General features: G+C 52.9%; 1 protein-coding gene across 2 annotated transcripts; it reads right to left on the bottom strand.

Annotated features, from left to right (window-relative positions):
• Positions 1 to 1,293: 1,293 nt before the first annotated feature.
• Positions 1,294 to 27,160, bottom strand: PDE1B (phosphodiesterase 1B; the record flags this gene model as incomplete). Of its 2 annotated transcripts, none has more annotated exons than XM_079716011.1 (14): positions 1,294 to 1,397; positions 1,906 to 2,036; positions 2,465 to 2,573; positions 2,893 to 2,974; positions 3,285 to 3,405; positions 4,641 to 4,742; positions 4,860 to 4,985; positions 5,067 to 5,167; positions 5,580 to 5,720; positions 8,229 to 8,345; positions 8,911 to 8,977; positions 9,165 to 9,347; positions 10,239 to 10,352; positions 27,051 to 27,160. In XM_079716011.1, 14 exons carry the CDS (start codon positions 27,158 to 27,160, stop codon positions 1,294 to 1,296), a joined length of 1,608 nt encoding a protein of 535 aa, XP_079572137.1. The 2 variants fall into 2 exon arrangements, with proteins under 2 accessions (XP_079572137.1, XP_079572138.1); XM_079716012.1 differs by lacking the exon at positions 27,051 to 27,160 and adding an exon at positions 15,669 to 15,721.

Raw genomic sequence — 27,160 nt, 5'->3', positions numbered from 1 at the left:
TCCCAGCCCCAGGGGAGAGGAAGGAGGCAAAGGGTTCAGGACTCAGCCAGGGCAGGTGACAAGCCCCAGGGGCCTAGACCAGGCCTGAGTCCTTGGGGACCCCAGGAAAGGCCTCCTCTCAGCCCCTGGTGGCAATGGCTCCTCTTCCCCCAGTCACCATTTCAGAATGGGAGAGAGGGAAGATTGCAGGGTCTGGGCTGGGGATGGGACTGAAGCAGTGCAGGTCTGGGGTAAAGAGGATGCCCCCCATTCCCAAGCCCTAGAAAGGTACCATGCCCTGAAGGAGCCCACTCCCCTACCCTCACATAGGGCTCTGAAAACCCCCAGCTTCCTATCCTATTCCAGCCCTTCCCAGGGGAGGAAAGGGGGGACCCAGACCTGCCAGCTAAGATCTGGGGTGGGGGCTGAGGAAACCCCCAAAATGTATTGCTTAGAAACTTGGAGGCAAAAAGGATGGGGGAGGACCCAGGGGGCTGGCATCTCCAACCCTCCCCTCCAGGCCCTGGGAAGCCTCCCGGAAGCTCCCCTCCAGCCGGTCATCTGGCCATAGGGAGAGTCCAGAGGCGGGGGGGATGGACACAGTGGCCACTGGGAGCCTGAAGTTCCCCGGTCTTGCCGCCGGGAGATTAACTTGCGCCCCAATGGGTGTCGGGTGGGGACAGGCCCTTTCCCCAATCCCGCAATCTCTGGCATTTGTCCTTCGGGTGGGTTGTCTGTTCCTCGACGTCCACGCTCCCTTGGAGCAGATGGGGGAGCCAGTCCCGATAGATGGTGCTGATGACATCGAACACTTTGGACTCGGTGAGGACCTGGGGGAAGAGGAGACGCCTCGGTGCTCTGACCTCCTCCTTCATCTCCAGCCTGACTTACCTTCCTCGGGTCCCACTAGATCCCCACTCAGTCCCGCTTACAGTTGAGCAAAAAATGCCCTGCAGAAGGAGCTCAGCCAGGGCGCGAGCAGGGCTGGATTGAAAGTCATGCCCAGCTGACCTCCCAGAGCCTTGGGCCCTGACTGCTGCCTCTCCCCAGGCCCTCACAAAGGAGCTGCTCAGCCCCACTCCTCTCTCCCTGCAGGTGGGAGGACTCTGCTCTCCACTCAGGCCCCAGCTCGAGTCTGTGTGTTCACTTCCTCCATATCCCTGCTGGGAAAGAGGGAAGGACCACCTTGCATCCACTGAACCCCAGAGATGACCCTTCAAAGAGGCCTGTGGGACACCCTGCTGGCCCAACTCCCTGCGGAACCTTAAGCCCCTCCCCATCCACCGCGACAGGCTCACCTGGGCCAGCCCCAGGCTAGTCCAGATTCCCGTTCTGGTTGTGCTCATCTTCAGCAGGGGAGGCTGGGGCCTCTTCCTCACAGGGGGACAGCTCGTCAATGGACATCTGGTTGGTGACGCCTGCAAAGGGGCATGAAGGAAGCTGGGACCAGACCAAGCAGTATGTTTCCCCCAAACCCAAGGAATATGTGGAGACAAGTAAGGGATTCTCACACATCCCCCTTCCTTCGAGCTGAGCTACGTTCAACCCACACCCACCTGGGGACAGCCTCTCCAACCTTGCTAAAATGCACAGCCCTCAACTCCCACGTTAAGGAAGAGATGTCCCAGCCAGGGCCACCAGGTTACCACATCCACAGGGTACCACTGACAGACCGCAATGTGCATGGGGTCCCTCGGGTCGTGGCATGTGGCTGTCCCTATCCTCTCTCAAGTCCGCATTCTAGAACAGTCCAGGCCAGTCAGCCAGTCAGTCGTTCCTGTGATCTTACTGCAGCCTAGTCAGTCACCTTCCCAACTCAGGGAAGGAGTCAGACAAAGGGTTGCTTGACGGGCTTAAGGAAAAGGGACCCGCTCCTGCCGCATCAGCCACCCGCCCCGCAAGGCCTCATCCTCCCAATGGACCCACCACTTGCTGCCCGTTCCTTCCATTTCTGCTTGTTCTCCTGAATGTGTTTGATCCAGGTAGAGCGGAAGCTGACCACGTCGGGGTTGGGGTCTCCCACTTCCACATCCAGAGAAGGCTGGCGCCACTGGAAGCTAAAAGCCGGACCCCAACATTGCAGAGGTCAGGCCCTGCCCACCCCAGAGCCATCTTCACAGCCCTCGGAGTAGAGGGGGTAGAAGACCAGTCGGCTCAGGGAGCCTCATCCTTCTCCTCTTTTCCCTCTGCTAGGTACCCGCAGTCCCCATCCCTCTCCACACCTTCCCTCCTACTAGAAGGAAAATAAAAGCAGATTAGCAGAAAGGCAATAAAGACAGAGCTAATGGGAGAGATGTAAATACGGTGGAGGGAACAGAGGTGCAGACCACACTCCCTGCCCCCCATCCTTCCGCCCCTGTGTCTGACTCGCGGTAGGGGGCTCCCAATTTTGGAGTCGCCTGCTTCTCCACGCCCGCCATACCTGTACCTCCTCCCTGGGAGTCAGTGCTCTCTGTGGGCCCCCGGCTGCTGCGGCCACCCTCACCTGGGCTGGGTTTTCGACTTGGAGTCTTCCTCCCCCATGGGCTGGACGCTCTTCTCGGCCACATCAGTCAGCACAGAGAACGTGGGTTCCACGATGAAGTCAATGAAACCTGCAGTGCAGGGGTAACACAATGGAGCCATCTGACCTGGGGGCCTGGGCAGAGGATGTGGCCGGCACAGCTGTGCCCCCGGCTGCATGTAAAACAGGGTCACCTGGGGCTGAAAAGTTCCCGGTGGGGGCAGCCTTTGCGATGATGTCTTTGCGACCCCAGAGAACTCCACCCCAGGACCCCATGCTCTAGCACAGCGGGCTTGCCGCTACGGGAAGAATGGCTTTGAAGGATGTGGACTTAGAGAGGTCCTGACCCGGCCCAGCCAGCATCCTTTAGCCTTCACAACTCTCTCCTTCCTGCGGGAAGGGACACTTACCAATCTGGGACTGTGCCACGAGAGTGGAGGTGCGGTCACAGAGCGGAGAGAAGGGCAGGCCCAGCTCTGCCTCTTTGTCACCCTGGGGGAGCAGACAGCGCGGGGAAGCACCTCAGTCTACCAGATCGAGGTGCAGCTGGGGGTAGAAGGGGCTGCCGGGGGAGAAGAGGGATCTCTGTGCCTTTGACCTGGAAATGAGTGGCATGCAAGTGCCACTGCCAGCAATTACTGTTAAGCTTTTCGGAGATGACACTATATCCCATGGGTCTGGGATCCGGTTGGCAGCTGCAGGCCACTGAATGAGGAGCTGGAGTAGGAACAGGGAACTTGGAGAACAAAGGGGAGAGAAGGCCCCATGGGCGGGGGCGGGGGCAGGCAAAGAGGCCTCGTACCTGGCGGAAGAATTCCTCCATGAGGGTTTTGGTCCAGCGGCTGTGAACTGACCACTGCTTGGTTGGGTGGCTGATGTCAGCAGCATGGAGCAGTAGAGACAGGGCCTTGGACTTATCAATCCTGTTGGGGCAGATGGCAAGGGGAGGGAGACTGGTCTTTTAGGAAGAGGAAGCCTGGACCATTCCTAACTTCCCATCACACGCCCTCTCACAGATCAAACACCCTGTGAGACACACACACACACACACACACACACACACACACACACATTTACATATGTATAGGAAGCAGCCCAGGCTCTCAGAATCAAAGGGCCTGGGTTCGAATCCCCACCATACCTATCACACACTAGCTGTGTGACAAAGAGCAAGTTACTTAACATTTACATATTTCATTCTCCTCAATCCTAAGTGGAAATAATAACAGAATCTGCCACATAGAGTTGTTCTGAGAATTAAATGACATACAGGATATAAGTATTTAGAAGAGTGTCTGGCACCTAATAAGTGCTCGGTAGATGTAATCTATAATAATAATAATAATTATTATTATTATTATTATTTCCCAACAATGACATGCTCTGACACTGCACACTCTCCCACACCCAGACACCGTACAATTTTTTTTTTTTTTTTTTTTTTTGCGGTACGCGGGCCTCTCACTGTTGTGGCCTCTCCTGTTGTGGAGCACAGGCTCCGGACGCGCAGGCTCAGCGGCCGTGGCTCACAGGCCCAGCCGCTCCGCAGTATGTGGGATCTTCCCGGACCGGGGCACGAACCCGTGTCCCCTGCATCGGCAGGAGGACTCTCAACCACTGCGCCACCAGGGAAGCCCGACACCATACAATTTTTAACACACACCCTCAGGACACACAAACACAGTCTGTTCTCCCTTACATTTATATACTCCCACCCACTTTTAAGCAACATTAGATGTAATTATGGCATTTCTTCTGTGCTTTTTTTTTTTTTAACCTCACATGACTCTCCCAATAGCCCTATTAGAGTAGGAACTGGTGGCAAGCTATTGTGGAGAGAGGCATTACATTTTCACATTTCACAGATATAGAAATGAGTCCAAAGAGTTGAATGCTTTTCCATTACATTCCAGAGTAAGCCTGACCTGAAGCTGCCCTGAGAACGCCCATCTCAGACCCCCAGGCCAAGCACTCTCCAGTAGACCGGCTGCCTGGGCTGTACACATCACATACACAAGATACACTCAGATACCTGGAGCCAGGAGAGTTTCTATATCCAGGTAAAGACTTGTCACACCCTTTACCCATGCGGATGCCCCCCCCAATTCACACACCCCTCACTCTGGCCTATGCCCAGCCACACCCCACCATATCTCACCTTTCCAGCTGCTGCAAGGCCGTCTTCATGGACTTCACTTGCTGGAAATGGCAGGACATGTCTGTGGCCAACACCATCTCGATGACCAGGGCCCGCAGCTCTCTGAAAGGACAGAACCCAAGTACTGATCAGCACTGCTAGGCAGGAGTTCCGGGAAGTGGGAAAAGAGGGTTGGGGTGAGGGGTTCCCTAGGGATGCCCACTCCTGGCTTCTGCTCACACAAACTCATCCTTGGTGAGGTTGATGAAAATGTTCATCTCGTCGTCCTGCATCATTCGGAAAACAGAGCTGATGTGGTGATTCTCCAGCACCGAGCGATCATTGTACAGGATGGCGCATTCCGACCTGCAAAGCCCAAGTCACCGCGTCCGGCCCTCTGCACCTCCACTCGGCCCCTCCTGCCCCTGCCACGTCCCCACCCCTCACTTGGTCTGGATGTGGAAGCTGTTGGTAGTGCCGGTGTGCTCATAGTCGTGGATGGCTGCAGCAAAGATGATGGCCAGGACCTCGATCTCCGACAGGCAGTGCTGGGAGAAAGAGACAGATGATGAGAGGGGGCAGACCCCGTGCCGGCCGCTGCCCAGAGACCTCCACACACAGGCAGGACTGCTCAGCCCAGCCCTTCCATTCTTTGAGGCCAGCTCTTGGGCTAATGCAGCCACGTTTCTCAGCTCGCGGAATGGCCAAAGACCTTCCTCCATCACAACCAGCAACATTCCCATCACATCCCGGTACACATCCCCAGCGCTGCCCATGAAGTTACGGTCCACCCAGGAATACTCTAGAGTGAGTAAGCCCAATCTGAATCTGTAAAGACTTTGGGATGCCAAAGGAGAGGAACCAAAGAGAGAAAAAAGGAAATGGGAGTAAAGTCTAGACTTCCCGGTTCTGCAGCCATAAGACCCTGAGTCACAGAAGAGTGATTTCCAGGGCACCTACCACCATCCCTGTGCGGAGCAAGAAGCAATGGACCGTCTGGGTAACGTCAGCTGCGTGGATCTGGTTATGGTAAGGGTTCTTGTACTTCCCATAGCCTGTCTCCAAGGCATCCAGGAAAGTCATCAAAAACACAGTGGGAATCTGCAGTAGGACGGAGGAAATTGAGATTTGTGGAGGATGTGCGGGAATGGCAGGCGGCTGAAGACGGAGGTCAGCAAGGCCCTTTCTTTGGAAGGCAACAGGGCATAGGAGAGCGCTGGCTCTGCAATCGGGTGAACCTGGGCTCACATCCTGGCTCTACCACCTGCTGGCTGTGTGACCTTGCGCAAGTCACGTGCCTTCCTGTGCCTCAGATGCTTAACTGCAGAATGAAGAGAATACAACCTACCTTGAATTTAATGAGATAAGCACAAGGCACTTAGTAAGTGTTCTCTAGAGAGTAGCTATAATTACTATTATTTCCCTGGAGATTTTTAAGAAGAGGAAAGAAAGTTTCCCTCCTACCTTCCAACCACTTCACCCCATCCCCAAGCCAATACCATGGAGAGGGGCTCAGAAGCAACCGAAAGAATAAGATGACCCGGGGCTTCCCCGGTGGCGCAGTGGTTGAGAGTCCGCCTGCCGATGCAGGGGACACGGGTTCGTGCCCCAGTCCGGGAAGATCCCACATGCCGCGGGGCAGCTGGGCCCGTGAGCCATGGCCGCTGAGACTGCGCGTCCGGAGCCTGTGCTCCGCAACGGGAGAGGCCACAACAGTGAGAGGCCCGCGTACCGCAAAAAAAAAAAAAAGAAAAGAATAAGATGACCCGGAGAGGGCCCTCTAGCCAGATGTGGATCACCCCCTCCTCTGAGAAGCCTTTCCCCACCCTTCGACCACCACACACACACACCCAAGCAGCAGGAGCCAGAGCTCTGTCGGGCTGCGGGCTACTCAATCCTGTCTCAATCCTGTCTCGGTCTCTGCAGGTGCCCTGGGGTACGTTTGCTTCCTTCAAAGGCCCAAGGTTCCCGGAGGGCGGGGCTGGTGTCTGTACCTGTCCCTAGATCTCTGAGGCTGCAAGGAGAGCGGGGTTCAGGACTTGAGGAAGCTTCTGTAGAGATGCGCAGTAGTGACGAGACAACAGAGGATGTGCCACTAGTCAGTCAGACCCTCACATCCCCTGTCCCAACCCCTGGAGGGCTGTGCCCCAAATTCAGGGAATTTTAAAGGACTGTTTCCATGACAACCGACCTTGCTTTTGCGTTGCCATGGTGTCCCTGGAGGAAGGGAAGGGAAGGGGAGGAGCATGGGAGGGGCTGGGTGCCCAGGAAGGGTATGTGGAGCTTGAAAAGGGCGGCTCCAAGGGGGTCTCTACTACTAGAGCAAGAAGGCTCCTCTCTCTCGAACTGCCTTGGAGCAAGGTGGGCTGGGGCTAGGCCAAACCCAACGTGATGCAGTTACTCTTGGAGTTCCCGGGAACCAGTCCTTCCAGGTGAGGAAGCACCTGTAGGAGAACTTGGTGTCTGGAGGAAGCCTGAGAACCAGTCTGGAGAAACATGAGCTGGGAAAAGTCTTAGGAAAAATAAGAGCCTGCTGTTCTCCGTCCTGGAGAGGGCAGGATTGGAAAGAAGAAAACGCAACTGCAGAAGAACAGGGCTCAGGGAGGCACTGAAGAAAATCTCAGCTGAGCATCTCAGGGAAGTTCTGGAAACCCCTTGGGAGTTGTAAAGGGAGGAGTCAAGGGTCAAGGAAAGGCTCTCACACACCAATAGTCTGTTATAGTGAAGTGGAGGCACAGGTGGCCGGGTGACCTTCCAGAGCCCTCTGGGAGGGGCCCTCCAGCTGGACTCCTTTGACCCCCCCAAACCCCTCAGAACACACATGTTCTCCTCCACCCTAACGCCTATTGTCACCCTCACCCAAGTGCTCACCAAGTATCCCCCTGGCGACTCCTCAGCTCCCCTCACCTTCCACTTCCAAGTGTGGTTTTTCCACGTGCAAGTGATCTTTTTCCAGCCCCTGTTCCCAAAAGACGCTCCCTCCTGGCACAGGATCTTAAGAGGACGTTAATCCTGTACACTTCCTGGCCAGCCAAGCTGAAGAGCAAATCGAGTTCACACCCTCCCTCCCCTCCTACAGCCCTACCTAGCCTTGCCAAGAGCTGACCCTCTCCCTAAAATTCCTTGGACAGAGACTAGAGCTGGAGGAGGAGGGGAGGGAGACCCCCCAAAACAAATGGAGAGACGGAGACCCCCCCCAAAAAAAAACAAATGGAGAGACGCTAGTCCTGCAGGGCACCAGCTGAGAGCATCTGGCCTCTAAGCCTCCAGCATCCATGGGCAGGGGCAGGAGGGCGGAAACAGGGAGCTGAACTTGCAGCCAGCCTGGAGAGGACAAGTTAGGGGACAAAGCCAAGGGCGAGAGTGCAGAATCCCAGGCTGGACAGTTGCAGGGCTAGAATCTTCCCCTAGAAAGCAATACACGAAGCCAGAGGCTGGGACTGCAGCAAGTGAAGGAAAGGCTAGACTGGGGTGTGCACGGGGCGACTTCACTGCCAGTGAGACCGAGCCAGGGAGCCTGTGGAATCTGCTGCTTGTTGGGACCCTTTGAGAACAGGGTGGTGGGAGTAGAGAATCCTACCCAGAGGCGGGGATAGGATGCTGCCCAACCTTAAAGCGGCTGATGAGGTTGTGCCGAGTCAGCAACTCAAAAACAATGGTCCTCAGGGCGTGGTCATCAGCTGCCCGGTTCAAGGAAAAGACATCAAAGCACCAGAGATCCAGGTTCTGTGGAGAAACAAGGAACTAGGCAGGGAGACTCCCAAGGGGGACATCCCCTGCAGCAGCGAGGGCTGCAGGTAGACTTCAAGGAGGACTTCCCAATGATTACAGAGGCTTGGGAAGCAGGAAAACAAAGAAGTGGTAAATAGGCCTCTTTCTTCCCAGATATCATTCAGTATGGGAGTGACAAGAAGTCAGGAGTGTGCCTCTTGAGTGGGGAAAAGTTGTTTTGAGGAATATGGAAACAACAGTTAAAAGGGAAGGCAGGGGCTTCCCTGGTGGCGCAGTGGTTGGGAGTCCGCCTGCCGATGCGGGGGACGCGGGTTCGTGCCCTGGTCCAGGAGGATCCCACATGCCGCAGAGCGGCTGGGCCCGTGAGCCATGGCCGCTGAGCCTGCGCGTCCGGAGCCTGTGCTCCGCAACGGGAGAGGCCGCAGCAGTGAGAGGCCCGCGTACCGCAAAAAAAAAAAAAAAAGGGAAGGCAAAAATCATCCCGTAAAGAGTCTGAAAGTCCCAAGGACTGTTCCACACCCCCAAAGCTTCTCCTCTTGCCTGAAACCCCCGGGATCACCTTGAGACAGTTGAGGACCGCAGTGGAATGGGTGGGGCCCACAGAGGTGTACGTTCTCCGGAACATCCTGAGGGAGAAGAACGAAAAGGAGCCCAGGTGTGAGGTCTGGGAGTGGCGTCGGATCAGGCGGGGCTGTGCGGATAGGCCGTGGGCGTGTGAGGCTGGTGGTACAGTGGGGTCCTGGAAGACGAGGGTGGCTGGGAACGAGGGACACAGCTAGGGGTAGAAGCGGGCAGGGCGTGGGTGAGCCTCACCGTTCCACGAAGATCCCAGCCTGCACCGCGTGCACGATGCTCCGAAACTTGGGCTTCTCCTCTGCTCGGCGGCCTTTGGCCCGGGCCTGCTGGGTGAAGGTGGAGGCCAGCCAGTCCCGCACCTCTGAAGGCACCGCGTCAGACCGCAGCTCCTGCAGCTCATCCTCCGTGTCCAAGATTTGCCTGAGGCCCCAGAAGGGGAGTCACAAAGGAAAGACGGCAGGTGCTTCCACAGCCTAGAGGCCCATGCCCAGCCACACCTTGGAAACTCTCACACCAGCTCTCTCCCTTCTCTGACCCTCCCTTTCCTTTCTTTTGCTAAGTCTTTTTACTTCTGTTTCTCTATCTGATGTCTCCAATAATGAAACAGGTCACTATGCGAGGTAGTGAGCACCCCAGCTCTGGAAGTATTCAAGCAGACAGTGGAATGGATACCACCTGTCGAGGATGCTACAGACCAGCAGCACTGTCCTCCAGAAATAAAATGCAAGCCACGTATAAGTTACTTAAATTGTCTAGTAGCCACATTCAAAGGTTAAAAAAACAGGTGAAATCCATTTTAATGATAACATTTCTTTAACCTAATACACGCAAAGTACTATCATTCCAACGTGGAATCAGTATAAAAATATTAATGAGATAGTTGACATTCTCTTTTCAAAATCTTTTGAAATCCAGCATGTATTTTACATACACACACATCTCAATTCACACTTGCCACGTTTCAAGCCCCACAGCCATGTGTGACCGGTGGCTCCCATCCTGGGCGCGCAGGTCTGGAAGGCCTCCGCACTGGGAAGCAGGTTAGGACTAGATGACCTTTAAGGTCCCTTCCAGCTCTGGAACAGTGTTCTCTTCTTGATGTCTGTTTGTCTCTGTCTCTGCAACTCTATGCCTGTACCTCTGCTGATATTTCTACCTACAGATCTATCTACCCTCCCGCCCCTCCTCCCTGCTCTGGCCGGGTCAGGTTTCTGTCCGACTCCCCAGCCCTCCCTGAATCACTGTGTCTGTCCGGTATCTTTCTCCTCTGTGTGTGGGTTTCTCCCCGCAGCCCCATGTCACCACTCTCACCGCGTCTCATTTATGTAGACGGCCTCCAGCAGGGAAGCTGTGTACTCCAGGTTTTGCTTCAGCTCCTCAATGTTTACCTCCCCATTCTCCAACTGCTTCACCATGTAGCGCAGCCTGTAGGGGTACAGATAACCTGCTTAGGCACTGCCACCTTGTCAAGAGAACAGGATACCTCTAATAGGATGCATTTTACAGAAACAGCCTCAGTCTTCCATAACCCATTAATCTTTCTAATAGAATAACAGCAGCTGGGCTTCCCCGGTGGCACAGTGGTTAAGAATCTGCCTGCCAATGCAGGGGACACAGGTTCGATCCCTGGTCTGGGAAGATCCCACATGCCACGGAGTAGCTAAGCCCATGCGCCACAACTACTGAGCCTGCGCTCTAGAGCCTGCAAGCCACAACTACTGAGCCCACGTGCCACAACTACTGAAGCCTGGGCATCTAGAGCCCATGCTTCCCAACAAGAGAAGCCACAACAATGAGAAGCCCGCGCACCACAACAAAGACCCAACATAGCCAAAAATAAATAAATAAATAAATTTATTAAAAAATAAAAAGAATCCTCCTGCCAATACAGGGGACACAGGTTTGAGCCCTGGTCCGGGAAGATCCCATGTGCTGTGGAGCAACTAAGCCCATGCGCCACAACTACTGAGCCCGCATGCCACAACTACTGAAGCCCGTGCACCTAGAGCCCTGCTCCACAACAAGAGAAGCCACCACACTGAGAAGCCCATGCACCGCAACAAAGAGTAGCCCCCGCTCGCTGCAACTAGAGAAAGCCCACGTGCAGCAACAAAGACCCAATGCAGCCAAAAATAAATGAACAAATTAATTAATATTTTTTAAAAAGAATTAAAAATATAACAGCAGTTAATGTTTTTCATCACAGGTCATTGCCACTGCCTGTACTAAGTTTACCTAGCCCCCAAAGTTAAATCTCAGGCTCTTCCATGGTCCCCACCCCCTCTGACCTCTCAACGCCCCCCTTTTAGTCAGTGCTTCCTGAAAACTCTTGTTTAGATTGCCCAGGGCCCAGCAGAATTAGGCAGGTACAAGCTCCCAGGGTGATGTTTTGGGGATGAGCTGTTTCATAGTCTGAATAACCAAGAGCTGAAACTGCTTATTTCCCCCTAAGAGAGGGCTTTGGGATCAACAACCATCAAAAGAGCCCCCAGCATTCTTTCATTATGTCTTTTGGTCTTGGCGGGGAGGGGGTTCATGTCCACAGCCCCGCTGTCTCTGGCAGGGATGGCAAAGACACAGAACAAAGACCAATCTGAATTGGTCTTTCGCCTGGCCTCACTCCATCCCGGCAGAGCTAATCGATTATGATTCCAGAATCCATCAACCAGGAAAAAGCAGGGTTAACCCCTGCCTCCCCAGTGCCACTCCAGAGAGAACCTCTGGCCAAGGGTGGCTGTACCCGCCCCCTACCTCTGCCCCATGGCAGCTTCCCACAGAGCCAAAGTGGGGAGGGTGGGGCTGGAGGTCTCACTTACTGGATGCTTCGCCTGAAGGAACAATCCCTCATATTTTGCACTCATGAATTCCAGGGGATTAACAGGGAGGCTTCTTAAAAGTCTGGTTTGTGACTGCCTGAGTCCAGCCCAGGCAGTCACAAAGCAAACAGAGCTCTCTGACTTTAGATAGTGATTTTAAAGAAAGCGATGAAACATTCCTCTCTGGCTCCTTCCCCCAGCCCTGCCCCACCCCATCCCACCTAAAACCAAGATGGCGTGAAATGGTGGCCAGCACAGTTCCCCACTGAGAGGGGCTTCAGAAACCCAAGGTCACCCTATGAGTCAGGGAGGAGAAGAGAATGAGTCAGGGACCGGAGGCTGAAATTAGCATCGATTCCCAGGGATGCTGGGGTGGGGGGAGGGAGAACAATGGCATTCCTGAACAGAAGCAGCTCTAGAATCCCGGGGTCTCAGCAGCTTTGGAATAGGGGCATCCAGAATAGCCAGCCCCAGGAAGCGTCAGGGACCAGCAGTCCTGGCCAAAGACAGGTCTGAATGTAAATGGGGCAGAAGGGAAAGGGGAAAAATGGGTGGGGAAAGAAGTTGGAGGGTGACACTGCAGCCTCCTCGGTGGGCTATCTTCTAATATCACTTCCAGCCTTCCTGCTGCACCATCTCCATGTGGAAAGCGCAGGTGGTTCAACAAGGAAGAGTCCGGGTTCAGTAAAGCTCAGCCCCAGCTCAGGCTTCATTAGGGGAGAGGAATAGAGGCTGACAACATAAAAGGCTTTCCAGGGGGCTTCCCTGGTGGTGCAGTGGTTAAGAATCCACCTGCCAATGCAGGGGACACAGGTTCGAGGCCTGGTCTGGGAAGATCCCACATGCCGCAGAGCAACTAAGCCCGTGCACCACAACTACTAAGCCTGCGCTCTAGAGCCCGCGAGCCACAACTACTGAAGCCTACACACCTAGGTCCCGTGCTCTGCAACAAGAGAAGCCACTGCAATGAGAAGCCCACGCACCGCAACGAAGAGTAGCAACCCCCACCCCCCGCTTGCCGCAACTAGAGAAAGCCCGCGCGCAGCAATGAAGACCCAATGCAGCCATTAATTAATTAATTAATTAGTTAAATTTTTTTAAAAAGGCTTTCCAGCCAATGGACTGGAAAGGAGCAACTGAGAGCTGACCAGAGATCACAGAGGAAAGAGATACACTCTGTCATTGGGGCACACAGCTTCCCTCTCCTGGTCAGTCCCCATGGCCAGGGACCCTCAACTCTGGGGACACACAACCCAGGAAGAAAAAAAGGCCTCTGGTCCCATCTCTTCCCAATCCCAGCCCCAGTCTTCCATTTCGATCAGCCCCTTTTACAGTGGAAAACTCTGCCCACTAGGGGTCAATACCCACCACCAAAGTTCTTCTTTCTTGAGCCACCTAGGGAAACACACATCCCAGCACAAGCTCCCAAGTGAACAGCCAAGCCCATGGGTGCTCATTTGCATGTATTTGCATAATCTCTGACAATGCTGCCAGCTCTACATTTTAAAAAGGGCTCTCTCCTACATTATCTCCTTTTGTCTTCACAATGGGCCTAGAGGGAGGGAGAGAGGGAGGCGGGAAGGCAGTGCTGCCCCTATTTCCAATGCAGAAACCCAGGCTCCCAGCACAACTCTGGAAGACAGGACGCCTGGATGCAGACCTTTCACTTCCTGGCTCTGAGTCCTGGGCAAGTCACTAATTCTTCATCAGTGTCTATCAAAGTGTGGCCTGTAGACCACTGCATCTGAATCACCTGGGATACTTGTGAAAATTTTAGATTCTGGGTCTCACTGCACAACTACTACTGAACCAGAATTTCTGAAGTTTGGGTCCAGGGATCTGCATTTTTTTTTTTTTTTTTTTTTTTGCGGTACGCGGGCCTCTCACTGCTGTGGCCTCTCCCGTTGCGGAGCACAGGCTCCGGACGCACAGGCTCCGCGGCCATGGCTCGCGGGCCCAGCCGCTTCGCGGCATGTGGGATCTTCCGGGATCGGGGCACGAACCCGTGTCCCCTGCATCGGCAGGCGGACTCTCAACCACTGCGCCACCAGGGAAGCCCAGGGATCTGCATTTTTAACAAACATCCCAGATAATTCTCATTCACACTAAAGTTGGAGAACCTTTATTTTCAAGCTTCAATTCCTTCATCTGTTAAATAGTGAGGACAATAGTAAACCACCTGTTAATAAGAGGAGTAAATGAAAGAATGTATGTGAAAGGCCTGGCATATAAAATGAGGCTCTTTAAACATGATTTGAATTGGAATTAACTGACCAGCATCATGCTGGCCCAGCTCACGCCTCACTTCCTTCAAGTCCAACAAGCACCTACCTGCCTTCTTGATCCCAAGTCCAGGTGGAGAAGAGTGAGCCTAGTTTGGATGGAGGCTGGTAATTAGGAAGCCCCCTAACAGAGGAAATGAGAGGATGATAATGACCATGATCTCTCCTTTATAATTACAAAGCTGACTTGAGCCTCACAATCTCCTTATGGGGGAGGTTATAAGACTCGTCCGAGGTCACACAACTTGTCAATCTCACTCAGGTTGGCAAGCCTACAGCTCACTCTACTGGAGCCTAACTGTGTCCCAAACACCAAAAGCGAGGCTGGACCCCACTGCATCACAGCTCCTTCAGGGTCAGTCATCCAGGCTTCCTGGGGTGATGGTGTCTGCAGACACCATCAGACCCCCAGGAAACTGGGGGTGTCTTGATGGCACTGACAGTGACTTTTCTATCCTGGCTGCTGCGCCCAGAGCACACAGTACATGCTCAGTAAATGTTCATTAAACAATAAAAGGGAATGGGAGCAGATTAATCAGGTCGGGGGCTATCTGCCAGCACTCCCAATTGAGATCTCAGGGCTTGGGGAGCAGAGTGCGGTTGTAGGCTGGCTTTCAACATGGCCCTCCCCCCAAGTTCCTCCCATCTCCACCTCTCGATGTTGTCCAGGAGCTCTTTTACAGCTTCTGTTGAAATCTGAACCCAACATGATCCAGATACCAGAGGGAGGGGGTAAGGGAGGAAAAGAAAGATTAAAGAATAAATTTGACAAATGGGGAGGCCAAGGAAGGGACCTGGACTCGGGCAGCTGGAAGGATCCAGGTGCTGAACTTCTCCCTCCTGAAGTTACATAACTCTCCCCACGTGTCTCCCCACGACACTTCCTGGCCTGGCGGGCGGCCTCTCTGATTCTAACGCCCTTCAGAGTTAGGACCTCCACAGACCCACCCAAGGTCCACACCTTGGCATTCATCTGCTTGGATGAGCAGGATGCTGACCCCTGTCCAGTCCTCGTCCAGACCTAAGGAAACCTGGAAGTTTCCCAACAGTCCTTCCACTCCACTCCTAGCCCTGGTTCACCACCACCACTTCTTTCTCCTTTATCTTCAGTCCCCATACCACGACGGGAAAGCCTCAGGTCCTGACTGCTGGAGGCCCCAGTCTCTCCCAGCTCTTGGCAGCCAGCTGGAAAAGGCGGCTCTGAGCAGTAATAATCCCAACGCCCCAGAAGAGTGCAGCTTCTCCAGCCCCCACCGGATGATCTGACGATTTCCAAAGTCCCCTGCCACTACTTCCAGCACCCACACTCCCTGAAAGATCACTGTAAGTAGGGGGCTTAGGACAGGGCAGCCTCAAGCTAAGAGGCTGGGAGTTGAGAGAAGAATCCTATTCCCCTCTGGAGGTTTTAAGACCAGATGAGGAGATATTGGAGGAATATGAGGTCCTAACTGATGCTGGGGGTCAGGAAGGAGAGAAAGAGGGGAAACACTACTAAGTCACCCGCCACTGCTAACACACACACACACACACAGCATATGGGGCTGTCAAGTCTTGATCCCTCCCCTCCACCAAACTACAACTGGTAGACCCACAGCAGCCTGTCCTCCTCCTCCCCTCTCCCTTCCTCATCCCTGGCCGCCTACCTGAGGATGGGGCCCTGGAGGTGACTCTTCGGCACAGGAACAGGGTTTGCCATGGGAATCAAAGTTTCCTACTTCAGAGTATCAAAATGCTGCCCCCAGGCCCCCTGGGCCCCTGAGGGGAATGGCTCCCTCTTGGGCCCCTGACTTCCTCCTCCAGGTCTCAGCAAAAGTGACTGACCAGAGAGAATTTGGGGGAGGAGAACAGGAGGAGCCTGGCTGGAGGAAGGAGTGATGAGGCAGAGACCCAGCCCACAGCAAGTGGGTGAGAGGCCGCAGGAAAAGTTTCACATCTGAATCAGACTGAAAACAAGAATCTGTTCTCAGAAGAATCCCAGAAAGGACAGAAATAGTACAGGCCAGCCCCTTGCTCTGAGGAGGTGGGGCTCCTCTTTGGGGAGAAGGAAAGGGTTAGTAGGAGGCTTAAGGGTGCAGGGACAGGGAACCATCCTGAATTTGTCCATGAGAGGAAGTCTGTAGTGAAGGGAAAGGGCCCTGTAAGAGCCCCTCAGCGAGGCTAAGGCAGATTCGGCTCCCTCCCAGGGTCTTTTTCCGGGGCCATTCTTCAAAATGAGCTTTAACCCACCTGAAAGGATGGGAGCAAGACCGGAAGACAACTAGGAACTGCAGGAGAGGGGCTCGCTAAAGCTAGGGATCCGGGGATCCTTGCCCAGAGATCCGCTCAACAGGGAGGGAAGCCCCCACCCAAGTAGTGACTGAAAGTCAGAAGGACTTGCTCATCGAAACCGAGAGGCTGGGCAAGTTTCTTTAATACTCCCAGCCCCAGTTTCCTCATCTGTAAAACGGGGACTGGGGAATAACCGTGAATTAACTGGAGAGAGGTCAATCCAGCCCAGAGGCAGAAGAGAAGTGATGGGATAGCCTAGAAAGTGCCTGGGAACCAAGACTCCTCTTTCTCCTCCTGGCTTTGCTCTCGCTCAGGTTAGAAAGAAAAGAACCCAGGCTCTGCGGCGCGAAGTGGATGTGCGTATACAGCTCCAACCCGCGTCCGGATTGGCTGTGGGGTGACATCACCAATACAAGTGCATTGGGGTCGCGATTGGTCAGCGGAGGGGCGAGGCGGGGCTAAGGGGGAGAGCCGGAGTGAAGCCAAACGCAGCGGGTGAAGAGAGTTCCGCTCGATTAGTCTCCTTAATCTACGGCTTAGGGCTGGGGGTAACGTGGGGATGAGGAAAAGCGACCAGAGGGGATGAGTATGACAGGAGAAAGAGAAAAGAAAGGAAACGGGCCAAGAGCCAGGATTTTATGATGGGAAGTCATGCTCCGCCCCCCGCACACACCCCGCCTCGCACCCCTCCCACCAAAAGCAGGGAGAAATCAAAATACCTTGTCACCGTGCCATATCCTTGAAGGCTTATAAACAAATGAAGTTTGGGAAATTACTGGGACCAGCGGAAGTGGGCTTCAGCAGTAGCAAGAAGCAGCAATGCAGGCTAAATGTCTACAAAGCTGTGTTCTAGTGAACTCCTGGTAGCCATGCAGCGCGGCCGCTGCGCTAGGTAGTGTTTTTAGAGAGAAAGAACTAGACCCAGAGTCAGAGACCTAGAACTGCCACCCAGAGGATGAGGGACAAGTTATTCAGCCTGCTCTGTAGACAAGCTCGCTTGGAGAGATACAGATGGGGTGGGAGTGGGGGCAGGTGGTACACCAGCAAACACCAACCCAAGCCAGCTCCCCTCCCTCACCTGACTCCAGGCCCAGCCCCCTGAGCCAAGTAGGCACTAGCCTCAACCATCCTACTGAAAGGTAGAGATTTCTTAGACTAGAAAAGCTCTAGAGAGGATGTCTTGTCCATCCCTCTGCTCTCTTGCCCAGTAGAACCAAAGATGGTTGGACAAATAACAGCTTACCACATCACCCCACGTGCACAGATGCTGCATCATCCCAGCGTGCACGCCGTACATGCTCATCCCAGCCTATTATCAACTGTTCCTAATTAGGATATTGATCAACCACCATCCCTTCCTGGGAAAAAAAATTTTTCACACGTATCCACTCACCCACACATATACACACATGCCACACTCTACCTCTGTTTGAGCTAAGGAGACTGTTCCCTGGATGGGAGGCAGGGCATAGATATGATGATCCCAGCATGAATCTTCCTTCAACCCTTAAATGTAGTTTTAAAATAGCAAGGAGCCCAACTACAATGCCTCCCTTCCTGGTCCATCCCCACTATTCCCCACCTGCACTGAAGAACAGGAGCTGGAATAGGGGATGAGCAAAGCATAGGAGACTCTGCCTGTCATCAGAGGAGAGGGATGTGAGGGGGAGTGGGTGGAGGGGTGTTGGGGAAGGGATTACCTGGCTGATCTAAAGGCTGCAAAATCTCAGAAGTTGAAAAAAATCAAGGTAATCATCTAAATCCAATAGAAAAAGGATATGAATTAAAATCAGGAGATTTTGCCTGGACTTTAGCACTATGTGTGACCTTGGACAAGACACCCTGGGCTCCAGTTTCCTTGCTGTAAAATGGGTAAGTACACGCTTCATAGAATTCTCACAAGGATCAAATGAGGTCTTATGAGAGCACCCTGGGAACTATAAAGTGATGCATAAATGCAAAAGATTACTATTTAGTTTTTATTTTAGTTAGTTCAGCAAGGTTCATTACAAGTCCTCCATGAACAAAGTCCCCCGTGCCCACCCTTGTACCCAGGGCCCCTGATGTGGAAAAGCCCAGTCTCCCCGCCACCACCATTCCAGATGTCTGGGTCTCCTCCCCGGCTCCTTATCCCAGGGACCAGGGAAGCAGCAGAAGCGGAAGCTGGGGACATGCAGAGCATGGAGCTCCAGAGACCAGGAACAACCAGATCCCCACCTTACCCAAGCAGTCCCCTGGCTTCCCACTGCTATACAGGCAGCCCCAGTTCTGGCAGCTGGCTGGGCACAGTGGCGGGGGTGGCTCCAGAGATAAAAATAGCCCCCCTGGTGACAGAGCTGGGGTACCATCCCGGGAGGCGACAGGCCTCAGGTTGACATGGCAGCGGTGGTGAGAGATCTCCAGGTACTGGACAGAGGAGCTGGATGGAGGGAGGGTCGAGGGAGAATTGGGCAGGGCCTGGGGAAGGCTGGTGGGTAGTGGGGGAAGGACAGGAGCCAGGCGAGTGGAGGGAGATGAGGGAGAGGGGCAGGAGGTATTAAGGGGGCAGGGAAGGAAAGAAAGGACACTTGAAAAGTGCTGCTGAAGAAGGTCTGGGAAACACTGAAGAAGAGGGGGAGCCGTCGGCTCACACCCCACGTGTGTCTGAAGGCAACTCCCCGCTCCGCCTCCTGACCGGAAGCCCTTTCTCACAGGTGTTCCTAGCAACAGCCCAGCACAGCTCAGATCAGCTGAGGCAGGGGTAATCTAAGCAGCTGGAGCCTTAGGCCAGCCTAATAAGAACCCAGATACCCCAGCTGCCTGCGCAGCACACAAATGAGTCATGTCTCCCTCAGGCTTCAGCCCTTGAAAGACGGAGGAAATAGGAGGGGTGGGCAAGAAGGTCAGGGGAAGGGTAGCCAGAGAGGAGGCTCCCAGGACCCCACCCAGGAGAACTCCGTCTCTGGCTCACTTGCTCACTCCTCTTCGCCCTCCCTGCACTATTTAATTCTATTCATTAACCTCCTGCGCAAGGATCACCCCACCGGCCCTCCAAACCACGTCCCAACAGATGTTCCCAGCAGATGTCCTGCTTCCAGGGGACCTGACAGACGTTGAAGGGGGCCTGGGTTGGGAGAGTGAGTTGGAAGCTTGGCAAGGTACTGACTGCCAGTGTGATGGGAGCAGCTCTAGACTGTGAATCAGCAGCATTTGAGTCTGGTCTCAGCCCTGTCCCCCACCTCACCAACTGTTTCTGGGCATCAGTTTCCCCCTCTGTAACACATTATGGTTCTCAGAGTCACTGCCTGGGTTGGAGGCACTAGGGAAGTAGGGTGCCTGGGTCTCGGGTCCCTGGTTGGAGTTTATCTTTCTGACTGGCTCACTGCTTCCCCCAACTTAGCCCTAACCTGATGCTTTAAAGGAGGAGGGTGGCTTTCTTCTTTACCATAGGAAGGTTACATTCTAACCTCCATGAACTTTCCAGGAAGTTCTCCTGCATATCTATCTTCAGTCCATCTCGCTGCAATGAAAACAACAGCATTTTCTTGGCATGTCAAAGAAGAACAGAAAGGAAGAGAATGGGCAGGACAAAGAAGTCTTTGGGGTGAGTCTGGTGCAACTTGATTTATTATGTTTCTTTCAGATTGGAATTTCTAAAGCTACTGCTTGTAGAGAGACGGTTGGGGTTTAGGGAGCCTGATAATACTGTTGGCATGTGTGCTCACTCAACCCAGGCCCCGAGAAGTTTCCAAACAAGGTGGGCGCAGAGGAGAGAACTAGGCGGATGGTGCCAAGTTAGATGATCAAGAGATGATAAACAGGGGAGCAGAGAAGCCAAGGAATAGGAAGGAAAGAAGCTTCTCTGGTCCCCAGGTCCTGCCTGCCAGAGAGTCATTAAGCCCCCTGGAAGCCAAGCTCCCTTCCCAACCTAAATGGTGCCAATGCCAGCTGGCAGGCTAATCCCACTGCAGCCACTGTAATTATTTGCAAGTCTGACTTCTCATTGCAGCTGCGGAATCAACTGACCTGGCGGCCTGGCTGGATCCAACAGTACCACCTGAGTACCCCCTTTCTAGCTTATCTCCCAGCCCTGAGCCCCCAGGCCTCTCCCTGGATATGCCCTTTCTCCCCCAAGCCTGCTTCTCCACCAAAACCCCATCCCAGCTCCCTCAGTGGACCTCTGCCAGGTCTGGGATGCTGAAGTCATATCCTAACCTGCTGTTTTCTTCCCAGAGAGCGAGAAGATGCCACTGGAACTGAGGGGAGAGGAGCAGCTGCAGGACTGGGGACATGGGAGACAGAGGGGCAAGAGCACTGGCACGAGGGACCTTCCTGCAACGAATGGATCACAACTCGCTTTTCTCCTTTTCCCTTCTCAGTAGACCTTCTTCCCCCTCAAGTCCCATCTTTGCCCCACTCACTATTCCCAGGATTCTCCCCCAGTTCTCGCAGACCATTAAGTCTTCCTCCCTTAGGGGACAATCTCATTACATAACAACTGGGAGACCAGTCTCCCAGTGGTCTCACCTGCAGCCCACCTGCTGCCCTGGTTCTGTCCCCCTTTCTCTGCTGCTGTCCTGAAGAGAGTTGGAAAATAGCTACTCAACTTCCATACCTGCGAAAATCAGCCCCCTGAGATCCAAAGGCAATTACCCGGCTTCCTCCCCAGAGGAGCTGGGAGGATGAGGTCACTGAGATGGCAAAAGAAAGGCCTTGCAGAATACAGGAGTTGAGGCTGGGCTCATCAGGCGGCCCCAAAGGGTGCCTGCAGCAAACTTGCCCTGAACCATCACCGCAATCACCGCAACAACACCTGAGCCTGGGGAAGCTGGCGGGGGCGGGGGGGGGGGGGGTTGGTCCTGGCTCCTGGCCAAGAGAGAGAGGAAGAGGGACAAGAGAGGAGAGCAAAATAGAGCCCAGCAGAGAAAGAGAAACCAGAAAGAGATGGGAACAAAGGAGGGAAGGGGATAGAGGAAAGGCTGCAGGAAGAATCAAAGAAGAGGAAAGCAGAGGGAGCAGAGAAGCTGCAAACAAATCCTTGATGATCCCCGTAAAGACTCAAAAAAGAAGGAAAGATCTGTTTCAAGGTTCCCGGCTCCTCCATCCCAATCTGATGGGAATAGCCAAAAAAATAAAGAGAAGATGAGACACAATCCCTCACTGCATTGACTTCAGGAGCTCCCTGGACTGGGGGCAGGTGGAAAGGGTCTAGAGACATCCAAGCTTCCTGAGTCTGTCACCTGGCCTTCCAGTCCCATAGCATCATCCCCAACCTACTTCCTCCTCCTGGCAGAAGTGTTAAGTGGCAACCTCAAACTGGGATCTCCTCTGTCTTTTTTAACCAGCCTCCTGGGGCTCCCAGGCAAGCAGAGTGCTTTGGGGTTCTAAGGGACTTTAGAGATTCTCTAGAATAGGATGTGTCATACCTGGTCATATCGCCCTCAGGCCTAGAGACTTAGGATAAATGCCAGAGGGGAATTCCTCCAATGCTCACGGAATTCACCAACACAGTCCCTAGGCTGCCCACACCCACCAAAACTTAAAATTGCTCCATCCACTTGTAGTTTGACCAGTCCGGAAAGAGATGACAAGGAGTAAGTTTCTCTCTTTTCTTTTGACCTCAGGGGCCCACACCCTTTGTGGGACAGCCCTCTTCCCACCCCACCCAGCCTTCTATTCTCTAAGCTCAGTCACCTGCCTCAACCCCTGCCTCAGTCACCTGCCTCACCCCCTCCAGACAACCGCTCATCAGCAAGACCCTTCCAAATCAGGTCCCAGACACCAGGACTCAAACCTATTAAGTCATTCATATTCCTGCCTCTTGAGTCTTTATTTTCTCCCCATCCAAGCCAATGGCCACCCATTTATTCCCATCCCACTGCCTCTTCACACAGCAAGCTCTCCCATGCTGAAAGAACTTCAGACTTTATCATTTAACAGCCACTTTCATATGGACGCTACCAAATAAAGAACAGAGACGCAGAGATTATGTGACTTCAAGATCATGCAGCTAATACTTGGCAGAGTGGAAACAAGAACTCAAGCTCAAGTCTCCCGATATTCCCTCTGCTCTTCCACTGCCACCACTCTGGTCCCCGGTCCCCTCCAGCCACCTGTTCTGACCAGAGGTTTGTGAAGTTCTCCCCTTGATCTAAATTTGAGTTCCCATATCTCTGCACCTCCCCCTCATCTTACTGCAGGTGTTTTTCCACCCTCTACCATCGAGAGATGCCTCATTCAAGACAAAGTTGGTGGGGGCAATAGCTGCCTCATTCAAGACAATAGAGGGGGATATAAAACCCAGGGAGGAGAAATTCCCTTTGCCATGGTTGAATATAAAGGAAGAAGGGCCAATCCAGGGAGGAAGGCACTAAAAATCATTCCTGCCAAGGCCTGGGAGAAATGATGCTCCTTTTTCTCCAGAGGTCCGGCGAGCCAGTTTATCCTGCAGTCTTCATGGCAGCTCCACAGCCATATGCAGAGAAAGGACAGCAGCACAGTTTTCAAAACTGGTAAGAGCCACAGAAGATCAGTCCATGGGGCATATACAAAATGAAGACAAAAGGTGGGATAAATCAGTGAGGCACCCAGTCCAGTCCCTGGGCTTCTTCCTCCTGTGCATTTGACCTCCCCAGATTGTCCAAAATTTGGGTGTGTCACAAACACATACACCAGATCACACATACATATTATCCCATTACCTATACACACACTCACGTACACACGTACATCATCTCATTCATACATAGGACAATTTCAGGTATTCAGGTAAGCGTGTGTTTATTATCCCAACATATTTATTATCACACATGCCATTTATAAACATAAAAACAGACATCGTCATGGAGCTCACACTCCACCAAATGTCCTTGTCACTCACATCAACCTTTACCCAGATTCATATGTATACACGTCAGGCATTCACAGTTTCATCCTGATATATCTCGTTCATATATCCAGATTGTTTCTGTATCTTCTCTGTAACTCCTTCAGTTCCAGGCTCTGGTCTGAGGTCCTCAAAAGAGGGGACCACACCTTTTGAACATCACCCTCTAAAAGCAACAACAAAAACAACCTCCCCCTTTCTTCCATCCCCATGCCTACTCCCCTCACCCCCTACACACAGGAATACACGCAGCACAGAATCAGAGATGGAACTGGGTTCTGTGACATATACAGGTATATTCATTAATTCATTTGTTCATTCCTTTATTTAAGAGCAATTTTTGAGTGCCTATTATGTTCTGAGTCCCACACTAGACTCTGATGAAACAAAGATGGGCAGAAATAATCCCCAACTGGGTCTTTGCTCCAGGTCCCCTGAAATGACCTTGAACCACAGCTTATGACATTGGGTCTAGACCATGGGAGCCTGAGTGTACACCATGTGGAGAAAGGAGAAGAGAAAGGGATTGTGTCTATACTATCCCAAGGAAAAGGGAAGTTCTGTCTGTAAAATTCCAGGAGGAACTGGAGCAGAGAGAAGAGAGTGATGCTTGTACTATCCTGGGAGAGGGAGAGAGAGAAATCATATATGTGCTCTTCCTGTGTAGGTAACCCCCACCAAAGGAAAATATGAGGCAGATACCAGAATGGTTGAATTTTACCACTTGGATGGGTGTGGCAAAACGAGGAGCAGGAGGCTTTCTCTACCCTCCACTCCATCTGTTGGAGTTGATCCATATTACAAGCTCCACAGAATCAGGGACTGAGTCCGTTTTGTCCACCACTATATCCCCAGCATCCAGCACATCACCTGCCCCACAGGGGGCACTCAGTTAATAGTTGTTAAATGAATGAATGAGCTAAGGATGGCAAACCAATCTCTGCTCATAGCTTTTCTTGTTTCACAAAAGACACCGAAAACCCTTTCAACTTCTACTGGCCCTTCCCCACACTCCTCAAGGCCCTCTGGTCTCAGAGAAGGGTGGGCAGGCAAGTCCAGTCCTCCATCTTAAGGTTAAAGATGCTGAAACTCATCTGGCCAACCCATTATCCCTGAACTGCCTGTCTCAGCCTCTCTCATGCCTCAGCCTATTAGTCTGCTTAGGTAGGAAAATCTTCCTGCTAGGTAGAGGTGAAATCCCACACTGGAGACTCTCCAGCTAATATGCTCCAGATTCTGAATTTAGCTTTGGCAGAGTGCTAGTACGGGAAACAGAATTCCTGGATGCCCTTCCCAAGAAGAAATTGCCCTGGACAATTATATTCCTATGGGTTTTTTTAACCAGAGGAAAAAACACCAGGCCCGGGTTCCCTAAAGAGAATCTTGATGTCCCAGATTAGAAATTAAAAGGGTCATAGGGGTGGGGGAGATAGGATATGTTGAGCATGGGAATCTATATAGTCCATCTGTCTTCATTTCTGTTCAGTGTCTAGTCCTGAGATAATCACGTCCATCTACCTATTTCCAGACTAAATAGCCCCTTCCCACCCAGGCCTATTTGGGGACAGTGGTGACTAGGGGTGAGGGTGAGGGTTCTATTTCCATTTAAAGGAAGAAATGTCCTCTTTGCTCACCTCTTCAGAAACCACTCGACCCTGAGAGTTGTTTCCCTCTCCTACCCAGCAAAAGTCCTAAATCCTTTTATTTCCCTTCATCTGATTGGCAAAGCACACACCCCCTGCCCAGTATTCAAACAGGGCCAAATCTAGTAAGCTGTCAACTTGGGATCTAACTTGATATCAAGATCTGCCTCTGCTTTGAAAAAGTGAGACTGGGAATCTATTCCTGGTAATTAACATTGAGGAGATGGTACTTTTCTGGGTAAGTTATTACATGCAGCTAGCACTCTTAAGGACCAGATTGCTGAAGTGAGTGAAGACCAGAACAGTCTCACCAATAAGAATAGTGATCCTTGTCCACAGTGATCTCCTGTAAGGACATCTCAGCCAACACACTCTGTAGGGGCAGCTGCCTCTACGCCCTTCTTTCCCTGGGTTTCAGTGCCTCCTTGTGAGGGTCCTCTTCTCTTGCCATTGACCACTTCTCACACTAAAGGAAGAAATAGCAATTTGCTTCCAGAAAAGACCTGTGGTTAGCAAGGTGTGGGAGAGAGTGAAATGGTAGAACCTGCTCATTTGCAGCATCCCTTACCTGGAACAGAGGCCAGGGAAGTACATGATGAGCCACTAGTGCTGTGGGGAAGCATCCTAGGACACCTTGAATTCTGCCACTTATAGACCCTGTGGACCCTTCTTTACCTTTTGACCGCTTCCCTACCTACCCTTCTTCCCAGCTTAGTTCCTGTTCACAGAGCAGTGTTTTCTGTCAAGAATAACCCAGTGCTCCTCCCAACAAAAATCAGTTCAATCCGGTTTTCCATTTCTTCATCCCAGAACCTCATTCCAAGGCTGCATTTCATGGAGCCCGCAAGTTGCATTGGTCAGAGACAGCAAAGGAGGGGACCGAGAAGCATATTTGGATTCCACTATGGCACATTCGTTGCCCACTATGCCTCCATTCTCCCTAAGGCCTCTCTAAGCAGCCAGTGTGTAAATCAGACCCACGGGCCCAATATAAAGGCGTCATCTTATCACCACAGGTGAAGGCTTTTTAAAAAACACAATCATAAACATCTATCCATATTCTACCCCCATCTCTCCCTCTGCCGGAGCCCAGAAATGAAAAGCTTCAGCGCTCACCATTGAGAATGCTGGTGAGGAACTGGGTTTGGAGGCTGTGTTTCCTGTAGTTCCTCACCAAACATCTGCAGCCTCTTTCCTAGGGCCATGGACAGTCTTAGCAGGGAGAGGAGCACGTCCCTAGCTCTAGTTAAGAATCAACAGACTGCGGAGATTACCCGATGGCAGCTGACAGGGAGATAAACATGAGGCATGGCTTGTCTTTGACTCAATCCTCTCCTTCTCTGATGAGCAGGAAGAAAAGTTCCTTTCCTTCCCTGAAACTGGAGTATGGGACAACGGAGTCCTCCCCTTTCCCATTTATTCCTCCCCACATGCCCTCTTCCTGCAACAATAAGAAAAGATGCCTAAATGTGCTTGCAGATCCTTGGGAGACCCTACAGCAACAAATAGGCTTTGACAGTTACCTTGCCCCTGTCAACAAATCTCTCTTCACCACCACCCCAGCTCCCAGGTAGGGGCTCCACCCCTCCTCCTCCAGATCCCAGGTCGGGGTTCCACCCCTTCTCTAGATCCCAGATGGGTCCCCCATTATTAATATGCAGAGAGGTGAGCAGCTCAGGTATGGGGTGCCCCGCCCCCGCCCATCCCCTCCCTCCCCACCCCCCCACCCCCGTTGGATGCAGGAGGCGGAAACCACCAATCCCAGTCGAGATACATATAACCCACAGGTTAGCACAAGTATCCCCATGCAGTAGATCTGCATCTGTGTGCAATCACTCTACACACACCTCTGTGACCCTGGGACAGTCATGCACACACATGTGATGTGTCTCACATCTGCACACCCCTGCACATGGATACGTGTGAGTCAGCCTGGCACCTCCCGAATGCTGCCCGTCCGCGGCCCTGCCACACCGCAAATATTGTGCCGCCTCTCTGCGCTGCATGTGTCACCCGGGGGGTCCGCAGGCACATCGTTAGCTCTGCAACTCCTAAACCCGCTCCAACTGGCCGGCTTGCTCCGCACATGCCTTGCACATGTGGTCTGGCCACGCGTGTCAGGGCAGCTTATTTCCTCTCACCTGCCAACATGTGTGCCCGAGAGAATCCACCGGCCCGGCCCCGGCTCTCCCCCGCCTTTCCAGGCTCCCTAAGATCCCTTCCCCCAACTCCCCTGCCCGGGGACTCACAGAGACCGAAGCTTAATCCACATCTTCTTGCTGGGGGCTGACTTCAGCTCCAGGTCTGACGGGCAATCCGACTGCAGCATCTCGGGAGGGCTGGGGGGGGACAGCTCCAT

Source organism: Hyperoodon ampullatus (genome assembly GCF_949752795.1).
Source record: "Hyperoodon ampullatus genome assembly, chromosome: 11".
Classification (NCBI taxonomy): domain Eukaryota; kingdom Metazoa; phylum Chordata; class Mammalia; order Artiodactyla; family Ziphiidae; genus Hyperoodon; species Hyperoodon ampullatus.
The sequence above is the reverse complement of the archived record's forward strand: the minus strand, read 5'-3'. Positions and strand labels throughout refer to the sequence as shown.